Source organism: Notolepis coatsorum, assembly GCF_963971535.1.
Source record: "Notolepis coatsorum genome assembly, chromosome: 1".
NCBI lineage: Eukaryota > Metazoa > Chordata > Actinopteri > Aulopiformes > Paralepididae > Notolepis > Notolepis coatsorum.
This window is the reverse complement of record NC_140165.1, coordinates 136,237,130-136,257,397: the sequence shown is the minus strand read 5'-3', so window position 1 is coordinate 136,257,397 and position 20,268 is coordinate 136,237,130. Positions and strand designations below refer to the sequence as shown.

The 20,268-nt window shown below is 47.0% G+C and overlaps 1 protein-coding gene across 4 annotated transcripts in view; it reads right to left on the bottom strand.

Moving 5' to 3' along the window:
- LOC311234421 (transducin-like enhancer protein 1) overlaps positions 1-18,386 on the bottom strand; it is an 83,138-nt gene extending 64,752 nt beyond the window's left edge. For 3 of the 4 annotated variants that reach the window (XM_084321593.1, XM_084321595.1, XM_084321596.1), the window contains exons 1-5: positions 17,690-18,386; positions 17,152-17,252; positions 15,147-15,210; positions 8,913-8,957; positions 2,704-2,766 (exon numbers count right to left, since the gene is read on the bottom strand). In XM_084321593.1, the coding sequence (XP_084177719.1) occupies positions 2,704-2,766; positions 8,913-8,957; positions 15,147-15,210; positions 17,152-17,252; positions 17,690-17,713 (297 nt within the window). In that variant the 5' untranslated portion in view covers positions 17,714-18,386. The remainder of the gene's footprint in view (positions 1-2,703; positions 2,767-8,912; positions 8,958-15,146; positions 15,211-17,151; positions 17,253-17,689) is intronic. The other variant, XM_084321594.1, reaches the window with a different exon arrangement.
- Positions 18,387-20,268: the final 1,882 nt, after the last annotated feature.

Sequence of the window (20,268 nt, the reverse complement as noted above, 5' to 3'; positions counted from 1 at the left end):
GTTATTGATAGATTGATTGAAACTGCGTTTACTCTGGCTTGCTCCAAGCCCCCACGGACATAGCTATGCTCACGGAGCTCTCATGCTGTACGCCAGCGGCCCCGCCTCCCCACACGGAGATGAAACGGAATACTACCTGCAGTGGATAACGAACGTACCAGGTACCTAAAGCGAGTATAGTAGAGTAGGGTAGAGTCGAGTAGGTACTATGCAATGGAAAAGAGGCATAAGAGACAAAACACACACACTACTGCATTTGAATACCAGACTGGGAGTCTAATGTCAATTTTAAAATTAAAGTTTTTAAATGAAAACACATCACTGGTTCTTGTCCTGCCAATTTTTTGTGATTTTAACCTCTTAACCTGTGTTCTTGGTATCTATGGACCTCAGGGAATGTATTCCCAGTGTCAGAAATATTGTGTCTGTTACTATGCTTGAGTAATTTTTGAATGAACTAAAAAAGGAGAATATAAATTATTATTCAGGTTTTTTTCCATCTTTGACGGTGAATAACACCATGCGACATTGACCAAAAGTGAAGATTCCACTGAGCTCATTCAGCACATTCTTGAGATCAAAAAAGCTAAGCAAATTAACAAAGGGCAGATGATTTACAGGGTTTTTTGTAGATAACAGTACTGAATTTTGCCATCCGGACACATGCAATATGAATATATATAGAATATCAGGCCTATAAATTACCTTATTATGTCAAAGTCATACATCTATGGATCAGCCCAAATCCCCTCTTTTCAATGGCAGAGTTAAATCTGGATTTAGTACCACCAGGCACCCGGTAAAGGGCAGCAAAGACCGTGAATGAAATCTACTGTAAGTACAGTTACTTTTGTATAGTATCCATAGCGCCGCCATTTTTACCGGATTGAGACATTTTTCACGTTCACAGAAAGGTAAAGAAACAATATACGTTGTATTTTATGGCAACAACGTTGAGGTTTATTCGACCAGTGAGATTAAAAGCCCTGGGTCTCTGCTTTCTTAGAACTACAGCGCTTTCATGACTGCTTCCTGTCCTTGCGTCTAACTCATCCAGTTTCCGATGCAATGCGCAGAGATTTTTATAAGGTCATATTTGGCTAATAACACTTGAAATCATTGCTAAACAAACGTAGTGCTGAAAATAAACACTTTGACTGCTGCTTTGATAGGGTTAGGGTCTTTACTCTTGGCTACATTTGAAAAAGAAACACATCACTTAATACGGACTGTATTGATCTATTTGTGACGTGAAATAAATCTCGGCCTGGTACATGAGGTTAAATGGGTGTTTCAAAGCACAGCCCAATAACTAATGATAGCTTCCTATTGGTACTGCTCATAATAGCAACAATTCACGTGTTAATTGTAAGCATTTTACGTACGCTTTGATGTGGTCATATGTAAATTGTATTGTTAACATTCAAATTTGCCTCATTTCAACCTATTCATATTGGAATTGTCTTCTTTACATTTACATTTGGTCATTTAGCTAATGCTTTTATCCAAAGCTACTTACAAGTTCTGTACAACAAGTCAGCAGGAGGGGTGCACCTCTGGCAGCTAAGGGTAAGTAGCATTGTTTGTCAAACACTTTGAGTGCTACAGTCTTGAATGCATAGTAGTATATAGACATATTACCATAGTAGGCAGTAATATAGGCAAGGTAGGTTCCGTAGTTGCAAAGTGCATAATAGTACTACGACAATATGAAGGTTAGTAATTGTTTTCAGTTTTTTTCTTAATTTCAGATATGTGTACGTGTGTTTTTAGTGGACGGCGGACAATTGGTTCCACCATTATTGGACCGTGTGCACATGTAAACAGGTATTTTCTATGCATTTTTGGCCTTTCGTTTTAGATCACTGAAAACTGACCTTTTTGAAATCCCATTCCAGGAGCGAAAAACACTGACATCATCATGACTAATGGCCCCCGTCCACACGTATACGGATCATTTTGAAAACCATCCATGTGATTTTGGCCTCTTGTACACACAAAAAGCGGCAGAGTTTTTAGGTCATGCCATCGGGTCATTTCCGGCGAGTGTTTTTTTGCATCGTCGTGTGGAAGGAACGATTTTCTAAAACTTTCTGGCAGACCTACTCTCTCCACACTGTGCCAGTGCAGGCAAAAAAGGTCTGACCCGTATTTCTTAAACCAATGACAACTGTCTACTCTCAGCCCAAGGTGCAGTGACGCTGCCCTTGCAAACTAGTGGTGGCAGGTGAATACATTTACTTCCATTGTGAACGTGTAGCTTGCTGTAGCTCAAAGGCTTGTCCTGATCAACCCCCCCCCCCCCCCCCCCCCCCCCCCAGGGGGCACAGCAGCGTTATGTGGCTGTCCCATTTCCATTACACCACGTTCAAATTCTGGCTACTGAAGGCTTTTGGCATCAGCCCTAGTTTAACCACAGGCTAGCAGCGAGAGTGACATACACTTTAAATACATTAGACTAGTTCAATGAAACACGTCTCTCTCACACAGATAATGTTGGCATTCTCACGCTTCCTGCCATGGCTGCCACGTTAAAGGCAACAGGGAGGCAGACAGACACAATTAGAGAGAGAAAAGATTGAACAACATATAATAACACAAAGTCTGTAGCTCAAAGGCACTTACACACGCAAACTCGCACGCATACACATATTTGAATGTCAGATTACCCACACGGGTATACACACACACACACACACTTACCTCCTGAGAGAGGAAGGGGATGACTTGTGCACAGATGGTGTTTAGTCTCTTGGCGATCTCAGTCTGAGAGATAGAGGTAAAAACACAGAAAGAGAGAGAGACAAAGAGGTAACGAGAGAGAGAGAGAGAGAGAGAGAGAGAGAGAGAGAGAGAGAGAGAGAGAGAGAGAGATGATAATTATAGTCATTTATACAGGACAGATGTTCAGGAGCATCAATCAGTTGTGTTTTGTGTGCTTATCTCACACATAGACACATGTACAACAGATACACACTCCACACTGCAAACACACATCTCCAAACCCCAGACACACACATACATAGACACAGAAACACACACTATACGATGAGATTATCCTGTTTGTCTAACTATCAGTGTGATCAAGTTTCACTATGGCCTCTCCACCTCCCCCCTCTGCCCGCCCCTATTTTTTCTATATCCCCCGCCTCTCTCTCTTTCTTCCCATCAACGCTTCACCATAATCTCATCACCTCCTAATTTAATTTGCTCCCCTTATAACTCGTATCCATGCCAACGCTCCCCCCCCCCCCCCCCCCCCCACCGGAGGTTGGCAGTGATTGGCTGAAACCAGATACCCCCATGGTGGCGTCAAATCAGATAACGAGGCTCATATTCCATATTGTCCAATCAAATTGATACAGGGAGAGTCGGGCAAGCAGGGAACTGGAGGAACTTTGAAACATAGTAATGGGTCATTACACACACACTGGGTTGGTGGACATACACACACACACACATGTTTACACAAGACGAGTATGCGCACAGGCTCCCTCCCTCTCTTACATATACAGACACACAAGCGAGTCTATTCTCCTTTAAAAAGAAGACCTGGAAATCCAGGATCAACAAAGCTTAATGCCGTCCTTGGCATTAAGAGCAGCAACCTTGCTTTCAGCTCACCAGACAAAAACACACACACACATGCACACACACACAAAACTAAGCCACACCTGCATCTCATCTGATAAGACACCTGCAGAGTGACCCAGCCGTAGTTCAGCCAATTATATGTACACTGGGATGAGCCAAATAAAGTTCTTCTAACCAGAATAAACAGTGGGAACTAAAAACAGACCCTAGAGGGAACTAAATAAGGAAGTACTTCAACCACAAAACACCTAGAAAACTATTGTTTCCCCCAAGCCCTGTTGGTCGTAATTTAAAATCACAAAGTTGTAGTTTTTTCTTCTTCTTCCATTTGGTTAGCCGGTTAACCATCGTTTTAAATTAACCAGATATTCGTAAATGTTAAATTACTTGTTTTTTTTTTTCATTTTATAGGGTGAATGTGTAAAAAATTTAAATAAAGTGAACACATAAGATAGTAATAAGCATATGAGAGGTCTCTGGTAATCAAAAGGTTCCCGGTTCGATTACGGCTCCTCCCGGCAAGTGTTCTTGAGCAAGACACTTAACCCCTAACTGCTCCCGATGAGCAGGTTGGCACATTGTATGGTCACCTCTGCTGACGGTGTGAATGGGTGTGTGAATGTGAGGCATAACTTGTAAAGCACTTTGGATAAAAGCACTATAAATGCAGCTATAAATGCAGTCCATATATGTGGTGTTAGAGACAGTGATATGTGTTATGTACTGTGCAAAACACAGCGACTTCAAGATTCCTGAAGTGTTCATCTTATACACAGCTAAATAATTCATTCAGTTTTCACAGATCCAATAACACTTGTTCACAGCTGATACCAGTTCCAAACACTAAACATTGTTTAGTACTGCATCAATACATTCTTGCTTAGGTACAATTTGTTGTTGGGAAAATAACAGAACCAAGATTCCATCTTCCATGATTCGAAATAAGATACAAAATTCCAAAAAACTATGACTAAACTAGACTTTTGGGACAGACCGACAGAAAGACTTGTACAGCTGCTTGTTCTAAAATAAATGACTCTACCCATAAATAGACCCTGCCTACTACCAGAAAGGCCCATTCTCAGAAGTCTATGAGAACTTGAAGTAAGCCTATAATTAGCTTTGTATTGTAGCTAATTGGTCACCTAATCAAGGTGTCAAGGATAATATTCTGACCTTCTACAGCACTAGTTCAGCTGGCAAAGCTAGCAGGCAACAGTCCCTAACACTGCAGTCTGTGAATAAACAGCAGAGCAATGGACCGTGACTATTAAGCCTTCGGAGAAAATGGAACATAGCCAACAAGCCAAAACAAGAGGCAGCGAGAATAAAGATAACAGCATTAGATAAACAGGTCAAAGCTACTAAAGGTAACAAGTAGGGATGGGTACCGTTCACATTTGAACCGATACGGTACCGGTACCTGTGAATCGATACCGGTACCCAACGGTACCTTTTTCTGTACTTTAGTCTCTAAAAATGTAATCTACCTACCTCAGTTGTAAAAAAAAAAAAAAAAATCCAAACTTCAAATAACCACATTTTCGACAGTTTTCGGCTTTCCATTGCCCCGACTGCTTTGTTGTTGAATCAAGTCAAATCCTAGGTAAGCGTATATTGTGCGTGTGAACGTTGACATGAAAAGAAAAAAGTTTAAATTTTATTTTTTTACGTGTAAAAAAAGATATATATATATATATATATATTTTTTTAACGGTATCTCACGTGAATCGATACTCGGTAGTACCGACGTGTTTCGGTAAGTACCTTTAAAAGTACCGAATTCGGTACCCATCCCTAGTAACAAGGGTAAACTAATACTGCCAACAGGTGTTGCATGGGTCCAATAAGGTAATAGTGTGACCCAGAATAGAGGTGGGCTCAAATGGGTCATAGCCTGAAGTAGAGTTGGGTCAACATGGGTCAACCTCTGGTGGGCCCTCCCCACACGACAAGAGGTGAAATAGCCTATATTATGATTAGTCTTGGTCTAAATGGCTGGATTGACACAATCCAAAGATCTACCTTTCAACTCTGTGGCGCAGATCTGATCGTTTCATTGACCACATAGTCACTGCCTCACGTTCCCCTTGCACCAACAAGAAGCTAAATAACTCCTGCTCAAGGGTTCAAAATGCCTCTGGCTCTGTCGCTCGACAGAAAGGACACATTTCTGACAGAGAAAATAGGGGGTAAGGTTTCGAGCAGCAAAGCATGAATAGGACTTTAACTCTGCTGCACAGCCAGATACAAATGATAAAGTACAGCTTGTAGGATAGATGTAACGAGACTAGGGCTGCAACGATTAGTCGACATAAACGACGACGTCGATTATAAAAAATTGTCGACGAGGAATTGTTGCGTCGATTAGTCATAAAAAAAAAATATATATTATTATATTTTATTTTATTTTTTGCTCTACCTATCTTTGTGAAAGTGGCTTCTCAGCTCTGGTCCAGCCAGCTGAAGACTTCTTAGCTTAACATAACAGACTGACAGTAAGTTTGGGGGAACTAATGGGATAACTGGGGATGTTGTTTGGTCCTGACAAGAGTCTCAAAGCAACTCTGAGGTCATGCTCAATGTCCAATCTGTTCCTCTGCTCCGTCTTCAGCTGGACCAGAGCTGAGAAGCCACTTTCACAAAGATAGGTAGTGCAAAAAAATAAATAATATATAATAATATATATATATATTTTTTTATATATAATTGTTTTTCGATTAGTCGACTAATTGAAAAAAATTATGGACAGATTAGTCGACTACCAAAATAGTCATTAGTTGCAGCCCTAAATGAGACGCTCAGCTCATGATTCGGTTCAAAGCGCAATATTAAAAATAAATACATTTCAAATGTTTAAGTCAGAAACTAGCTAAAAGGCTGGATAACTACTGTGTGTAAACAATACACACCAACACCTAACGTTAGCCACACACACATACACACTAGCCTGGAAGCCAGCTAACAATACACACTGTAGGCCAACATTCACCCACAATGTAGCCTTCACAGTGTAAAGAGGCACATGACAAATTATGTATTATAGTATTATAGTCACAACCAAGCTTAACAAGCCTCTGTTTGTCTAACTATCAGTGTGATCAAGAGAGAGAGAGAGGTGAGTAAATTATTATTTTCTTTTAAGTTATTTTGTGCATCACTCTGTTTTGAATTTGATGCAAATTTGCAATGCATGAGGGTCATCCTTTTGTGTTAAATGGCTGCATAAAGCAAGCATTTGTTGACTCTTATGTTGATAAGAGTATTAAAACTTAAAATAATATCCGTTTAGAACAGATAAAAAAAATATGCGATTAATCGCGATTTAACTATGGACAATCATGCGATTAATCAGATTAAATATTGTAATCTATTGACAGCCTTAGATATAACACAAGTGAGATCAAAGAACACAATTGAGTGCTATGCACCTCCCATAAAATGACGTGTAGTTTCACGTTTGCTTTTATTTGTCACATATTAAGTATGCATGTGCAAACACCTCTCTCCTTCTCCCTCAATCCCTCCCTCCCTCCCTCCCTCCCTCCCTCCCAACAGGAGGTTGGTAGTTAGTCTGTACACCCCCCCCCCCCCTCCAAGTGCCTGTTGCTCTAACTGCAGCCCCAAGCTAATGACCTCCCCTGGAGCTTTAGTCTGTGTGTGCATGCGTGTGTGTGTGTGTGTGTGTGTGTGTGTGTGTGTGTGTGTGTGTGTGTGTGTGTGTGTGTGTGTGTGTGGTGCATGTGTGTGCGCATGTGTAAGGGAGTGTGTGTCTGTTTGTAGAGACAATAGGCAGAGATGCATCTCCCTCACAATGGGAGAACAGCAGTTTCACACAGACGTAAAACGAGAGAAGAGGAGAGATGGTGAGGAAGGGAGAGAAAGCGAAAAGAGAGAGAGAGAAGGACAGTGCAGGGAGATAGATCCCTCCATTGTAAACCGAGAGAGGGAGAGAGAAAATGAGAGCCGGAAGAGGTTGAAGAGTGAGAGAAAGAGGGGGGGAATGAAAGAGAGACTGGGGCCTTGGCCACACGTACACAAGGTCTTACCTCCAGTCCACACCAAAGACGTTTTAGAAAATCACTTGTAAAAACGCTCCCATGAACTGAAAACTCTGATTTCCGCCATTGTCATGTGAATGGGAGGCCAAATGGAGTTTTTAAATAGAGTTGCTGAAAATCTTCACTTCTGGGAGGAGTTTTCAAAAAGGTCTGTAATTCGGTGACCTAAAACGCAGTTTGCTTTATGGACGAAAGGCCAAACCACATGAGGGAATGATAGGGTTTAGAAAATACCTGTGTGCATGTGGACTAGGCCTGAAAGAGAGAGGAAGACACAATGAAGAGATGGAGGGAGGAGAAGGCAAAAGAGAAGAGGGGGAGAGAGAAGAGGGGGGAGAGAGAGAGGTATCCATACTCCTTGGTGAAGCAGCCAGGCCAATCCACCTCCAATTTCCTCTGTTCTGAGCGATCGATAGCTGTGGTAATTACTGGTAAACGCTGTGAGGCCTACTCTGCTCCTCTGGGGCAACGCGTTGGTGGATGTGTGAAAGAAGGAGAGTGTGAGAGTGTTCGCGAGCCCTCCCATCTGTATGTGTGTGTGTGTGTATGCGTGTGTATTGTGTATGTACCTGTGTGACAACGTTCACCTCACTGTTTGTGTACGTAGCTAACTATGTGGGTGTGTGTGTGCGTGCATCTGTATTTTGTACCTAATTATGTGCAAGCATGTTTTCTTTTACGTGTGTGTTTGCTGTGTATGTGTGCGCCTGACGGTTTGTGTGTTTGTATGTGCATGTGCTTGTGTCCAAGTGTGCGTGTCCGAGAGACTGTGTGCATGTGTACGCGCACGTGTGCGTGTGTGTGTCTGCCCCCCTGTCTGTAAAGAGGAGCTCTCATGTCTGTCTTCCTGTGCGTTTCCTCGATAAAGGGCCTCTCTGTGATCGATTTCTCCGCCCTCCCCGGCCCTACCCCTCTAATGTAATAAAGCAGGCCGCTCCCCCAGACAGCACCAATCAATCTACAGAGCCATTCATCCTGCCTCTGGGCTCAGCCGGCTGGGCCTAACCAGGGAAATGGAGACAGAATACCATTGATCACTCATAAACACACAAACCAGCAAACACACACACACAGCGAGCACACACAAACAAAAGCACACACAAGGACACCGCCACAGTGGAATGTAGACGCAAAGCACACAAAGACACAAACAAACGCACACCAAATACATCAAAGTTTACCCTACTGGCAGTGCATGGCACACATTACCACATAAGGCGCGAGAGAGAGCAAGCGGAGAGAGAGAAAGACCCATACCTGTTTGTGCATTTCGATGTTGAGGCCATAAGACATCTCATAGTACTGTATTGGGGGCAGAGACAGAGGTATTATGGTTAAAACTGGGAGGAGCTTAATAATAAATAACACCATATAACAGCAAATGTGTCCATCCTTGTCTAAGTGTCCTTGAGCAAGACACCCCCTTCCTGCTCCAGAGGCGGCTCAAATGGCTGCCCCTTCTCTCTGACCCGCCTGGTGAAACACCTGCCCTTCTCTCTGACCCGCCTGGTGAAACACCTGCCCTTCTCTCCGACCCGCCTGGTGAAACACCTGCCCTTCTCTCTGACCCGCCTGGTGAAACACCCGTCTCTTCTCTCTGACCCGCCTGGTGAAACACCAGTCTCTTCTCTCTGACCCGCCTGGTGAAACACCCGTCTCTTCTCTCTGACCCGCCTGGTGAAACACCTGTCTCTTCTCTCTGACCCGCCTGGTGAAACACCTGCCCTTCTCTCTCTGACCCGCCTGGTGAAACACCTGCCCTTCTCTCTGACCCGCCTGGTGAAACACCTGCCCCTTCTCTCTCTGACCCGCCTGGTGAAACACCTGCCCTTCTCTCTGACCCGCCTGGTGAAACACCCGCCCTTCTCTCTGACCCGCCTGGTGAAACACCTGCCCTTCTCTCTGACCCGCCTGGTGAAACACCTGCCCTTCTCTCTGACCCGCCTGGTGAAACACCTGCCCTTCTCTCTGACCCGCCTGGTGAAACACCTGCCCTTCTCTCTGACCCGCCTGGTGAAACACCTGCCCTTCTCTCTGACCCGCCTGGTGAAACACCTGCCCTTCTCTCTGACCCGCCTGGTGAAACACCTGCCCTTCTCTCTGACCCGCCTGGTGAAACACCTGCCCCTTCTCTCTGACCCGCCTGGTGAAACACCTGCCCTTCTCTCTGACCCGCCTGGTGAAACACCTGCCCTTCTCTCTGACCCGCCTGGTGAAACACCCGTCTCTTCTCTCTGACCCGCCTGGTGAAACACCTGCCCTTCTCTCTGACCCGCCTGGTGAAACACCAGCCCTTCTCTCTGACCCGCCTGGTGAAACACCTGCCCTTCTCTCTCTGACCCGCCTGGTGAAACACCTGCCCTTCTCTCTCTGACCCGCCTGGTGAAACACCTGCCCTTCTCTCTCTGACCCGCCTGGTGAAACACCTGCCCTTCTCTCTCTGACCCGCCTGGTGAAACACCTGCCCTTCTCTCTCTGACCCGCCTGGTGAAACACCCGTCTCTTCTCTCTGACCCGCCTGGTGAAACACCTGCCCTTCTCTCTGACCCGCCTGGTGAAACACCTGCCCTTCTCTCTCTGACCCGCCTGGTGAAACACCTGCCCTTCTCTCTGACCCGCCTGGTGAAACACCTGCCCTTCTCTCTGACCCGCCTGGTGAAACACCTGCCCTTCTCTCTGACCCGCCTGGTGAAACACCTGCCCTTCTCTCTGACCCGCCTGGTGAAACACCTGCCCTTCTCTCTGACCCGCCTGGTGAAACACCTGTCCTTCTCTCTGACCCGCCTGGTGAAACACCTGCCCTTCTCTCTGACCCGCCTGGTGAAACACCCGTCTCTTCTCTCTGACCCGCCTGGTGAAACACCTGCCCTTCTCTCTGACCCGCCTGGTGAAACACCTGTCCTTCTCTCTGACCCGCCTGGTGAAACACCTGCCCTTCTCTCTGACCCGCCTGGTGAAACACCTGCCCTTCTCTCTGACCCGCCTGGTGAAACACCTGCCCTTCTCTCTGACCCGCCTGGTGAAACACCTGCCCTTCTCTCTGACCCGCCTGGTGAAACACCTGCCCTTCTCTCTGACCCGCCTGGTGAAACACCTGCCCTTCTCTCTGACCCGCCTGGTGAAACACCTGCCCTTCTCTCTGACCCGCCTGGTGAAACACCTGCCCCTTCTCTCTGACCCGCCTGGTGAAACACCTGCCCTTCTCTCTGACCCGCCTGGTGAAACACCCGTCTCTTCTCTCTGACCCGCCTGGTGAAACACCTGCCCTTCTCTCTGACCCGCCTGGTGAAACACCTGCCCTTCTCTCTGACCCGCCTGGTGAAACACCAGTCTCTTCTCTCTGACCCGCCTGGTGAAACACCTGCCCTTCTCTCTGACCCGCCTGGTGAAACACCCGTCTCTTCTCTCTGACCCGCCTGGTGAAACACCTGCCCTTCTCTCTGACCCGCCTGGTGAAACACCAGCCCTTCTCTCTGACCCGCCTGGTGAAACACCTGCCCTTCTCTCTCTGACCCGCCTGGTGAAACACCTGCCCTTCTCTCTCTGACCCGCCTGGTGAAACACCTGCCCTTCTCTCTCTGACCCGCCTGGTGAAACACCTGCCCTTCTCTCTCTGACCCGCCTGGTGAAACACCTGCCCTTCTCTCTGACCCGCCTGGTGAAACACCTGCCCTTCTCTCTGACCCGCCTGGTGAAACACCTGTCCTTCTCTCTGACCCGCCTGGTGAAACACCAGTCTCTTCTCTCTGACCCGCCTGGTGAAACACCTGCCCTTCTCTCTCTGACCCGCCTGGTGAAACACCTGCCCTTCTCTCTGACCCGCCTGGTGAAACACCTGCCCTTCTCTCTGACCCGCCTGGTGAAACACCTGCCCTTCTCTCTGACCCGCCTGGTGAAACACCTGCGTGTACAGTATGCGTTTCTCAAAGAGTCTTGCTAAGAAATGAACAAAACATCTTAAAAGGTCATTCACCATGGCTGCAAGTGGCAGATATACTGTATAATATGTGATAGGCGTACTTCTAATCAAAATGCTAATCAGATGGTAATGTGATGATTCCCACACATTTTGCTATGCATATTAACAAAATTGATGAATTCAAGAATTTCAGACACCACCCCGCTTCACAATCTCTATCGAACTAATGTATGAATAAATTAAACTGTTTAGGAGAAGCATGTTAGCAGGATGACATCACTCTTCTACCTCCCAACTATTTCCCTTCTTGGAACATTTCTCCCGTTGAGACATTGGATGCGCATAAAACCTTACCAAACTTTATTGTATGATTTTATGACTTTATACAAATGGCTGTGCAGTATAAAAGGTCACGCATCAAGCTGCACACACTTTTGCTTCAGCCATAACATTTATTTCTGGTGTGGGCATATTGGCTGCTGCATTTGTGGTGCATTTGTGTGCGCATGTTCACTCGTCCATGTGTGTGCTTGTGAGCCTATACGAGTATGTTTGTGTGTGTGTGTGTGTGTGTGTGTGATAGTATGCATGCATGTGTGCGCCCATGCGTGCAGAAGTGCGTAGGCGTAGATGCGTGTGACTAAAATGTGTTACGATGGCAAGTCATGATTCAATGAGACCAGGGAGTGTGTAAACAGCCTCACAGCTTACATGCACGCCCAATATCCCATTGTCATCCGGGATACTATTCAATAACCCAGATATGGTGATATCCTGATTACGAACAGCGCTGAATGATGATACCTGGGATAATCTTTTAAGATATTAGCCGGTGGGATAATGAGGCTTGCACGACACCTTATCCCCGTTCACTGTTTGTTTGCGGTCTGCATAAAGCTCAGCTTCCATGGGGTATATTTAGAATATTCTATTTATTCATGAGCACAGGGATATTTGTGAGCAGGCCATGAGGACAACTTTTAAACAGATTATTATGAACGAGACCTTAAGGCGGGGACACACGGGACACCAGAGGATCCGTGGCCCGTGACATGTCAATTATGAAGAGAGCGGGAGCCTGGCTGTTCACACCAGAAGAGCGGGAGCCTGGCTGTTCACACCAGAAGAGCAGGAGCCTGGCTGTTCACACCAGAAGAGAGCAGGAGCCTGGCTGTTCACACCAGAAGAGCGGGAGCCTGGCTGTTCACACCAGAAGAGCAGGAGCCTGGCTGTTCACACCAGAAGAGAGCGGGAGCCTGGCTGTTCACACCAGAAGAGCAGGAGCCTGGCTGTTCACACCAGAAGAGCAGGAGCCTGGCTGTTCACACCAGAAGAGAGCAGGAGCCTGGCTGTTCACACCAGAAGAGCAGGAGCCTGGCTGTTCACACCAGAAGAGAGCAGGAGCCTGGCTGTTCACACCAGAAGAGAGCGGGAGCCTGGCTGTTCACACCAGAAGAGAGCGGGAGCCTGGCTGTTCACACCAGAAGAGAGCGGGAGCCTAGCTGTTCACACCAGAAGAGAGCGGGAGCCTGGCTGTTCACACCAGAAGAGAGCGGGAGCCTGGCTGTTCACACCAGAAGAGAGCGGGAGCCTGGCTGTTCACACCAGAAGAGAGCGGGAGCCTGGCTGTTCACACCAGAAGAGAGCGGGAGCCTGGCTGTTCACACCAGAAGAGAGCGGGAGCCTGGCTGTTCACACCAGAAGAGCAGGAGCCTGGCTGTTCACACCAGAGAAGCAGGAGCCTGGCTGTTCACACCAGAGAAGCAGGAGCCTGGTTGTTCACACCAGAGAAGCAGGAGCCTGGCTGTTCACACCAGAAGAGCAGGAGCCTGGCTGTTCACACCAGAAGAGCAGGAGCCTGGCTGTTCACACCAGAAGCCTTTTCTCTGTGCCGGTCAACAAGAGAATCTACTCTTCTGCTCCACAGAGGAGATTGCGGCTCGCAAATAAAATAGACCAGATGTCAAAACGAACATGCGAGCCTGGTATGAACCGTCCAATCAGTTGACATGAAAACTGGCTGCTCTTCCTGGCGCGTCGGGGTGCTTGGGTGTCCAGTGTGTCTCTGGTGTAACTGCGATATGAGGTCAGATAATATAAGATATCCCTTTATTGGTCCTCTTGGGGAAATTCGGGCATCTTACCAGCATGGGGGAGGTAAAGGTATGGGCAGGGTAATAGAAGAAAGACATAAATAGGCAATACAATTGTATCCGAAATCCGAATATAAAATATGAGAAAATAAATAGATTAAACAATATAATTAACTATTAGAGTTGTGCCCTTCGTGATGACTTGTCGTACAGAACTTGTAAGTCGCTTTGGATAAAAGCGTCAGCTAAATGACTAAATGTTAAATGCATAAAAAAATAAACAGTATACAAAATGTGCAGATGAGGGTTTGTACCCTAACTGGCGTGATGAACGTCATACGTTATAGTCCAAGTTGGTTTTGGTGGAGTCAGACACTTAGTGGTCAGACATGCCTAATAGTTCTCGAGTTCTGCAGCAGTTAGTTCTCCAGATGCTGGCAGCAGTCCATGCCCACAGTTGTGGAGCCTGGCCGAGGTGGTTGGTGGAGTGTCGGGGGGGTATGAGACGAGTCTGTGGATAAACATGCTCCTCATCACAGCTAGCTCCTCATAGAGGGGATGGGAGGGGTTTTCCAGGATAGCGGCCAACTTCCTTCTCATCCTCCACCACCACCTCTAGTTTGACCAGCTCGACTCCCATCACGGAGCTAGCCTGCCTCACCAGCTTGTTCAGTTTGTTGGTGTCCCTTGAGTTGATGTAGCACCCCCCCCCCCAGCACACAACAGCAAAAAAGAGGATGCTGGCCACTACAGACTGGTAAAAGGATCGGAGTCTCCTCAGGAAGAACAGCCTGCGCGGTCCCTTCCTGTAGAGGGCTTCTGTGTCGTCTGCTGGTGAGGTAGTCAGTGATCCAGGCCACCAGGCCGTGCTCCAGCCGCATCACCGTGAGCTTCTCAGCTAGCCACAAAGGCTGGATGGTGTTGAAGGCGCTGGAGAAATCAAAGAACATGATTCTCACTGAGCTGCCTCTCCAGATATGTCTAGGCTCTGGAGCATCTAGATGATGGCATCTTCCACCCCCGATGTTCGCCCGGGTCGAGGGAGTCATGCACCAGGGGCCGTTGCAGAACCAGCCTCTCAAAGGTCTTCATGGCATGTGACGTCAGACCGACTGGCCTGTAGTCATTGAGAGCGCTTGGGAGGCCCTTCTTGGGCACCGGGACAATGCAGGAGGTCTTCCAGAGCTGGGGCACCCTCTCCAGCCTCAGGGAGAGGTCGAAGAGGTGCTGGAACAGTGCTGCCAGCTACCCAGCGCATGCCTTGAGCACCCTGGGGTTGGTGTTGTCTGGTCCTCTGGCCTTGTTTACACTGTATAACCCTACTAAGTACATGTATGTCATCACTATGATCTCCATTACTATAAGAGACAGACACCACTCAAAAGGAACAGTAGCTCTGAGTACAGACTGCGCCACTAGCTTTGAACATGGAAATAAGTCTTCTGAACTAGCAGCGTTTGTTTCACTCATAACTCTTACCATGACATAGTGCCTCTGCATCTCCGTCTTCTCACCAGCCAACTTCTCACACTCCAGCTTCAGACTAAAATAAAACAACAAACAAAAGTACATATTAGATTAAAAACGGCAAATAATTTTTCTGTAACAATCCAGTGGCACTTCGTAAACTGCAAACACTTTGCAAAAACGTTGCGCCAAAATACATTCCAAATAGATTCTAAGAAAATCTTGATATCATGGGAGTTGCTCTGGCATAATGCTGTCGCAAACTCAGATGGAAGGACATTCAGAAAGTTGAGTCCTAATGGAATGAATAAGTAAATGTGATCGACTACAACTCTGTACAACAGTCCTGCATTATTGCCTGTCTGCAAACAAATTAATTAATGCAGAAGGATGTACCTAAACCTATCACTTATTAAAAGAACAAAGCATACGTGAATATTATTGTGAGATCACAGATATACATTTTCAGGGATATACCTCATCAAATGTAAAATAAATGATATTCATCTTAGAAGAATATTACGATAATGACTGATTGGTCCACTGATTGAAAAAGGGGGCAGTCTTATCAGAAATATATATTATCATCAAATAATTTAGCAACAGAATGAATGAGAGAGAAATATTTCAGTCTCTTGGTTACCAACCATGCCATCTTTGATCTCAGGCAATCATTTGGTTGAGAGGCACGTTCACAAAGTGTGAGGGATCAAAGACAAACATTTGCAGAGATAATTCAAAGTGTAACAGAGGAGATTCTTGGCCTGGACTCAAGATAACCGACAGACACACCATCTTTCTTTTTGGCTGCACAGTATTTGTTTTAGTAAAGCTCCAATGAGCATGAAGAATCCACCTCATCCTTGTCCCTGAGACATTGTTGAACATAGGTGGTGTTGTTTGTGTAAGAGTTGTGTGTGTGTGTGTGTGCGCGCGTGTGCATGCGGGTGTGTGAACTGTGAAGTTGAATGTGTCTGTGTAAGTAATTGACCGTGACACCTTGTGTGTGTGCGTGGTTAGTGTTTAAGAGATGAAAGTGTGTGTGCTTGCGTGTGGTTATCTGGGTCAAGGTGTGGAATAGAAAAAAGGTGTGTTTCATTTTTCATCTTCAATGAACCATTATCATCATCACACACACACAGCATTGCATCCACTCATGTATGTGTGCATACAGTCTGTCACACACAGTCAGCCTCTCTTCCTCCTTCTCTTCCCTCAGACACACAACACTCTCTCTTCCTGTATCTCAGCCTCTCTTTCTCTCCCTACACACAAACACACACTTGGGAAAACAAGGAGTGATTTATGGAAATGTGAGGCCCACACGCCACCCTCTGGCTCAAACCCATCACTAAGGCTTAGACCTACCGCAGTGGCAGAGCTAAAAATGACGACGTCTGGACTTGCTCCCTCTGTGTGAGTGTGTGTGTATGTGTGTGTGTGTGCGCGCATCATTGTGAGGTTTGAGGTCAGTGTTAGTTTGTGAGTGTGTTTGACAGAGAGGGGGAGAGCATAATGTGAGCTTGCGAGTAAGCAAAACAGCAGAGTTGAACAGAGCGAGAGCAAGCATGCAAGAGCTGAGTGAGTGAGGGGGGGGGGGGGGGGGGGTGAGGAAGTGCACACATGTGTGTATGTGTTTCATAGAGAGGAAGAGCAAGCGTGTGAGAACTGAGTGTGTGTGTGTATGTGTCTTCGACCGAGAGAAAGACCAAGCAAGAGTATGCATGCGAGAGTTCAGTGTGTATATGTGTGTGTGTGTGTGCGTGTGCGTGTGTGTGTGAGAGAGTTCTGTGTGTGCGTGTGTGTGTGTGTGTGATGGAGTGAGAAAAAGTGAGAGAGTTCAGTGTGTGTTTGTGTGTGTGTGTGTGTGTGTGTGTGTGTGTGAGAGTGAGGAAGAGTGAGAGAGTTCAGTGTGTGTGTGTGTGTGTGTGAGAGAGTGAGGAAGAGTGAGAGAGTTCAGTGTGTGTGTGTGTGTGTGTGTGTGTGGCCCGTGTGTGTGTGTGTGTTAGTTCTCCACCTGTGGTACTGTGCCTGTAGAAACTGGAATTCTTCCTTGATGCGGTCCAGTGACTCCGGGATGGTGAATTTGAATGCCTGACCCGGGCCCTGGTGAGGTGTCTTGGCAGAACACACAAAGACATGTTTAGCAAGAAGACCATTCACCCCCAAATGAAGCCCTCGTCTTTATGCATTATCTATCCAAGTTCCCCCTCAATGACTCCACACGCACCCCACTGCACAATGTCAACAAGTTAAATTATTAGTGGATTATTAAACAAACAACACTGGCCTATAACACCATCAGTCCCACTATAGGCTGCCAAGTGCTTCGCTTGCTCGCCCCAATTACCGAGAGTGCACGAGAGGGCAGCCCGTCAGGGAAGGGCTGTTATAGCCGCTACACGAAAGCGATACACGGGACAAACAAAGGAGCTTCACCCGCCGCCCGAGGCGACCCGCCATCCCGGCAACTGACCGGTGACAGCAGCCGTGCAAACCATCTGACGAGAGAGAGAGAAGAAGGATGAGAGAGAGGCGCATGTCGGTGTTCTTACCGGGTGTCGTCCCTGGGGAAACATTGTTATCTCCGAGAGGAGGATACGCCCGTTTCCCGCAAAACCCCGTCTAGAAGGAAGGAGATAATGACCGGGGGGGAGGAGGGCAAGTGGATGTTTCTAGATCAGGACGACACATCCATCCATCATCACTCGATCGCTGCTGTGTGAGACCCAGCGGTCACGAAACGACCGAGCGAGAGGCGTGTGCTCCTTCCCGAGTTCACCGAGTGGTTTCTGAATCTCTGCTCCTCTCTCTCCCGGGTTTCTCGCTCTGCTTCCCGGCGAGCGCACGGTCGTAAATCAACCGGAAAAACACGGGAAACGGGTCATTAGACGGAGAAAAAAAAGAAAAAGAAAAAACAGGTGAAACGTGAAAGACCGGGGCCACCTTCCACGGAAAGGTTCTGTTGTTATTATTCCTGTGTTGTAGGATCCAGTGTTATCCGAAATGAAGGAGACCCATGAAACAAACTAACTCCAGTAGAAGTCAAGTCACCACCAGACCTGGAGCTCAGATCAGGGAGGTCGGCGCACAGGACACCAGGACAAATCCACAACAAGTTGATTGCTATGAAGAGTTGTTCCCACTTGACTTGCGGCGGCGGCGGCTTGCGGTGGAATGAATAGTCAACAAAAAAAGAGAATATTTGCTTTCACACCAAGTCAGTCAAGAATCAGAAAAAGATCGCGGTCCCAAGAGGCTTCATAAAAAGGGTGGAAATGTTGTTAGTTTTGATAACAACAACCCCCCACCACGGGGTGCAACAATGTAGCGTCTAGCCTCGCTTTTACCCCCAATGGCAACTTTCTCACGCGGTTTCACGCTTCCCAGCTAACCAAAAATGAGGAGCCGCCCAGCAAAACGACCACGGACCAATAAGACACGCTGTTCCACGTGGGATAATGATGTAGTTTAGAAAGCCAACCAATAGCATTCCCCTAAAAGGCTTCGATTCTGTTGACCTGATTGAGCTACGCGGATGTCAGCCAATCTGGGCGTCGAACGCGCCGCTCTCCGGGCGCACGGGGGCGGGCGGTGTGGTGCAGAATGACAGATCCCAACTGTCAATCAAAGTAACGTGGGGTGAAGCTGGAACAAGCTTAAAGACGCATACACACACACACACACACACACACTCACGAGCAGGGCGCACGCACAGGAATACTTGGGAAGTCTGCTGTGAACCATTCTAACAAGTGCCATGGCACATCAATTCAACCCCCCCCCCTCTCTCTCTCTCTTCTCTCTCTCTCTCCTCTCTCTCTCTCTCTCTCCTCTCTCTCTCTCTTCTCTCTCTCTCTCTTCTCCTTGATTGAAAACTTTATTAACAGATTGCAGAATGGGTACAGTACAGTACAGCTGTTAAGGGGATGCAGATCAGAGAAAGACTTTCGTCTTGTTTACACCAGGGTCCCCCATTTTTCAATTCATCATAAACATATATGACACACACAACATACAGATAGGGGGGGGGGGGGAACTGTACATTGGATTGATGTGGCATAGTTGCGAAACGTGTTAAGTCCCTTGTCTTGAGCCAAATCTGGGTTTAACATGATTTGTGGAGCTCCCCTCTGGTGTTGTGATCGTGGTATTCACTGACCTTTGGGAAGTATTTTTGACATGTACATGGGTACCTTGGTCGTGTAGTGTATCTTGTAGACCAGGGCCCATTGCAAGCCCATTGCTCTCTCTCTCTCTCTCTCTCTCACTCATCTCTCTCTCTCTCTCTCTCTCTCTCACTCTCTCTCTCCTCTCTCTCTCTCTCTCTCTCTCTCTCTCTCTCTCTCTCTCTCTCAACAGTACACAAATTGCCTTGGTAATGCTTGTGTTTTGTGTCCCATTTCCTCCCAAGAAAAATATAAATGAATTCTCTCCACTTTCGCTATCTCCCCTTCTTTAGGCCACACTGCTGCTGCGCACATCCGATGAAGGTGGAATTGACTGAAAGTTGAAACAGGCAACAATCTAAATTGTAAAATGTAGGCCTGCTTACATGTCTTTCTTCTTCCACCCACTACACATGGAACCAATCTAGAGACCCCACTTCCTGCTGCTGTGGTGGCATTGCTCCACCTTCAAGAGGAATGGTTTGGAAACCATGTAGTGCTAATGCAGGAAGGATCCAGAGTGTGCGGACCTCTGCTCTGCCGCTGTACTATTGATTTCCCTCAAAAACCTCAGCGCAAGAGCTTTATACCCGCGCACACTGTGGTATCATTTAGACTTCCTTATTTATCACAATATGACGCTTCGGTCCATGGTGGATCTCTGTGAGGTCAATCGGAGCCATTTTTCACACTTTCTTTTTTTGTTACCCTAACCTAACTGGTTGTTAGATAACACATTATTCACAGCAAAGGCCCGGGGGGGGGGGGGGGGTGGGGGGCAGGAGATGGGGAAGGTTACAAACAGACACACTCTTCACTCCTGGGAACCACTCCATTGGTCTATCTCAAGCCCTGCCTGTCTTTTCTTGATCCTCCAATCACAACCGTCACTTTCCTTGGACAGGGAGGCAACAGTCGTGACTGTGAAGGATCAAGAAAGGAGGGCAAGGGCTTGAGATAGGTCA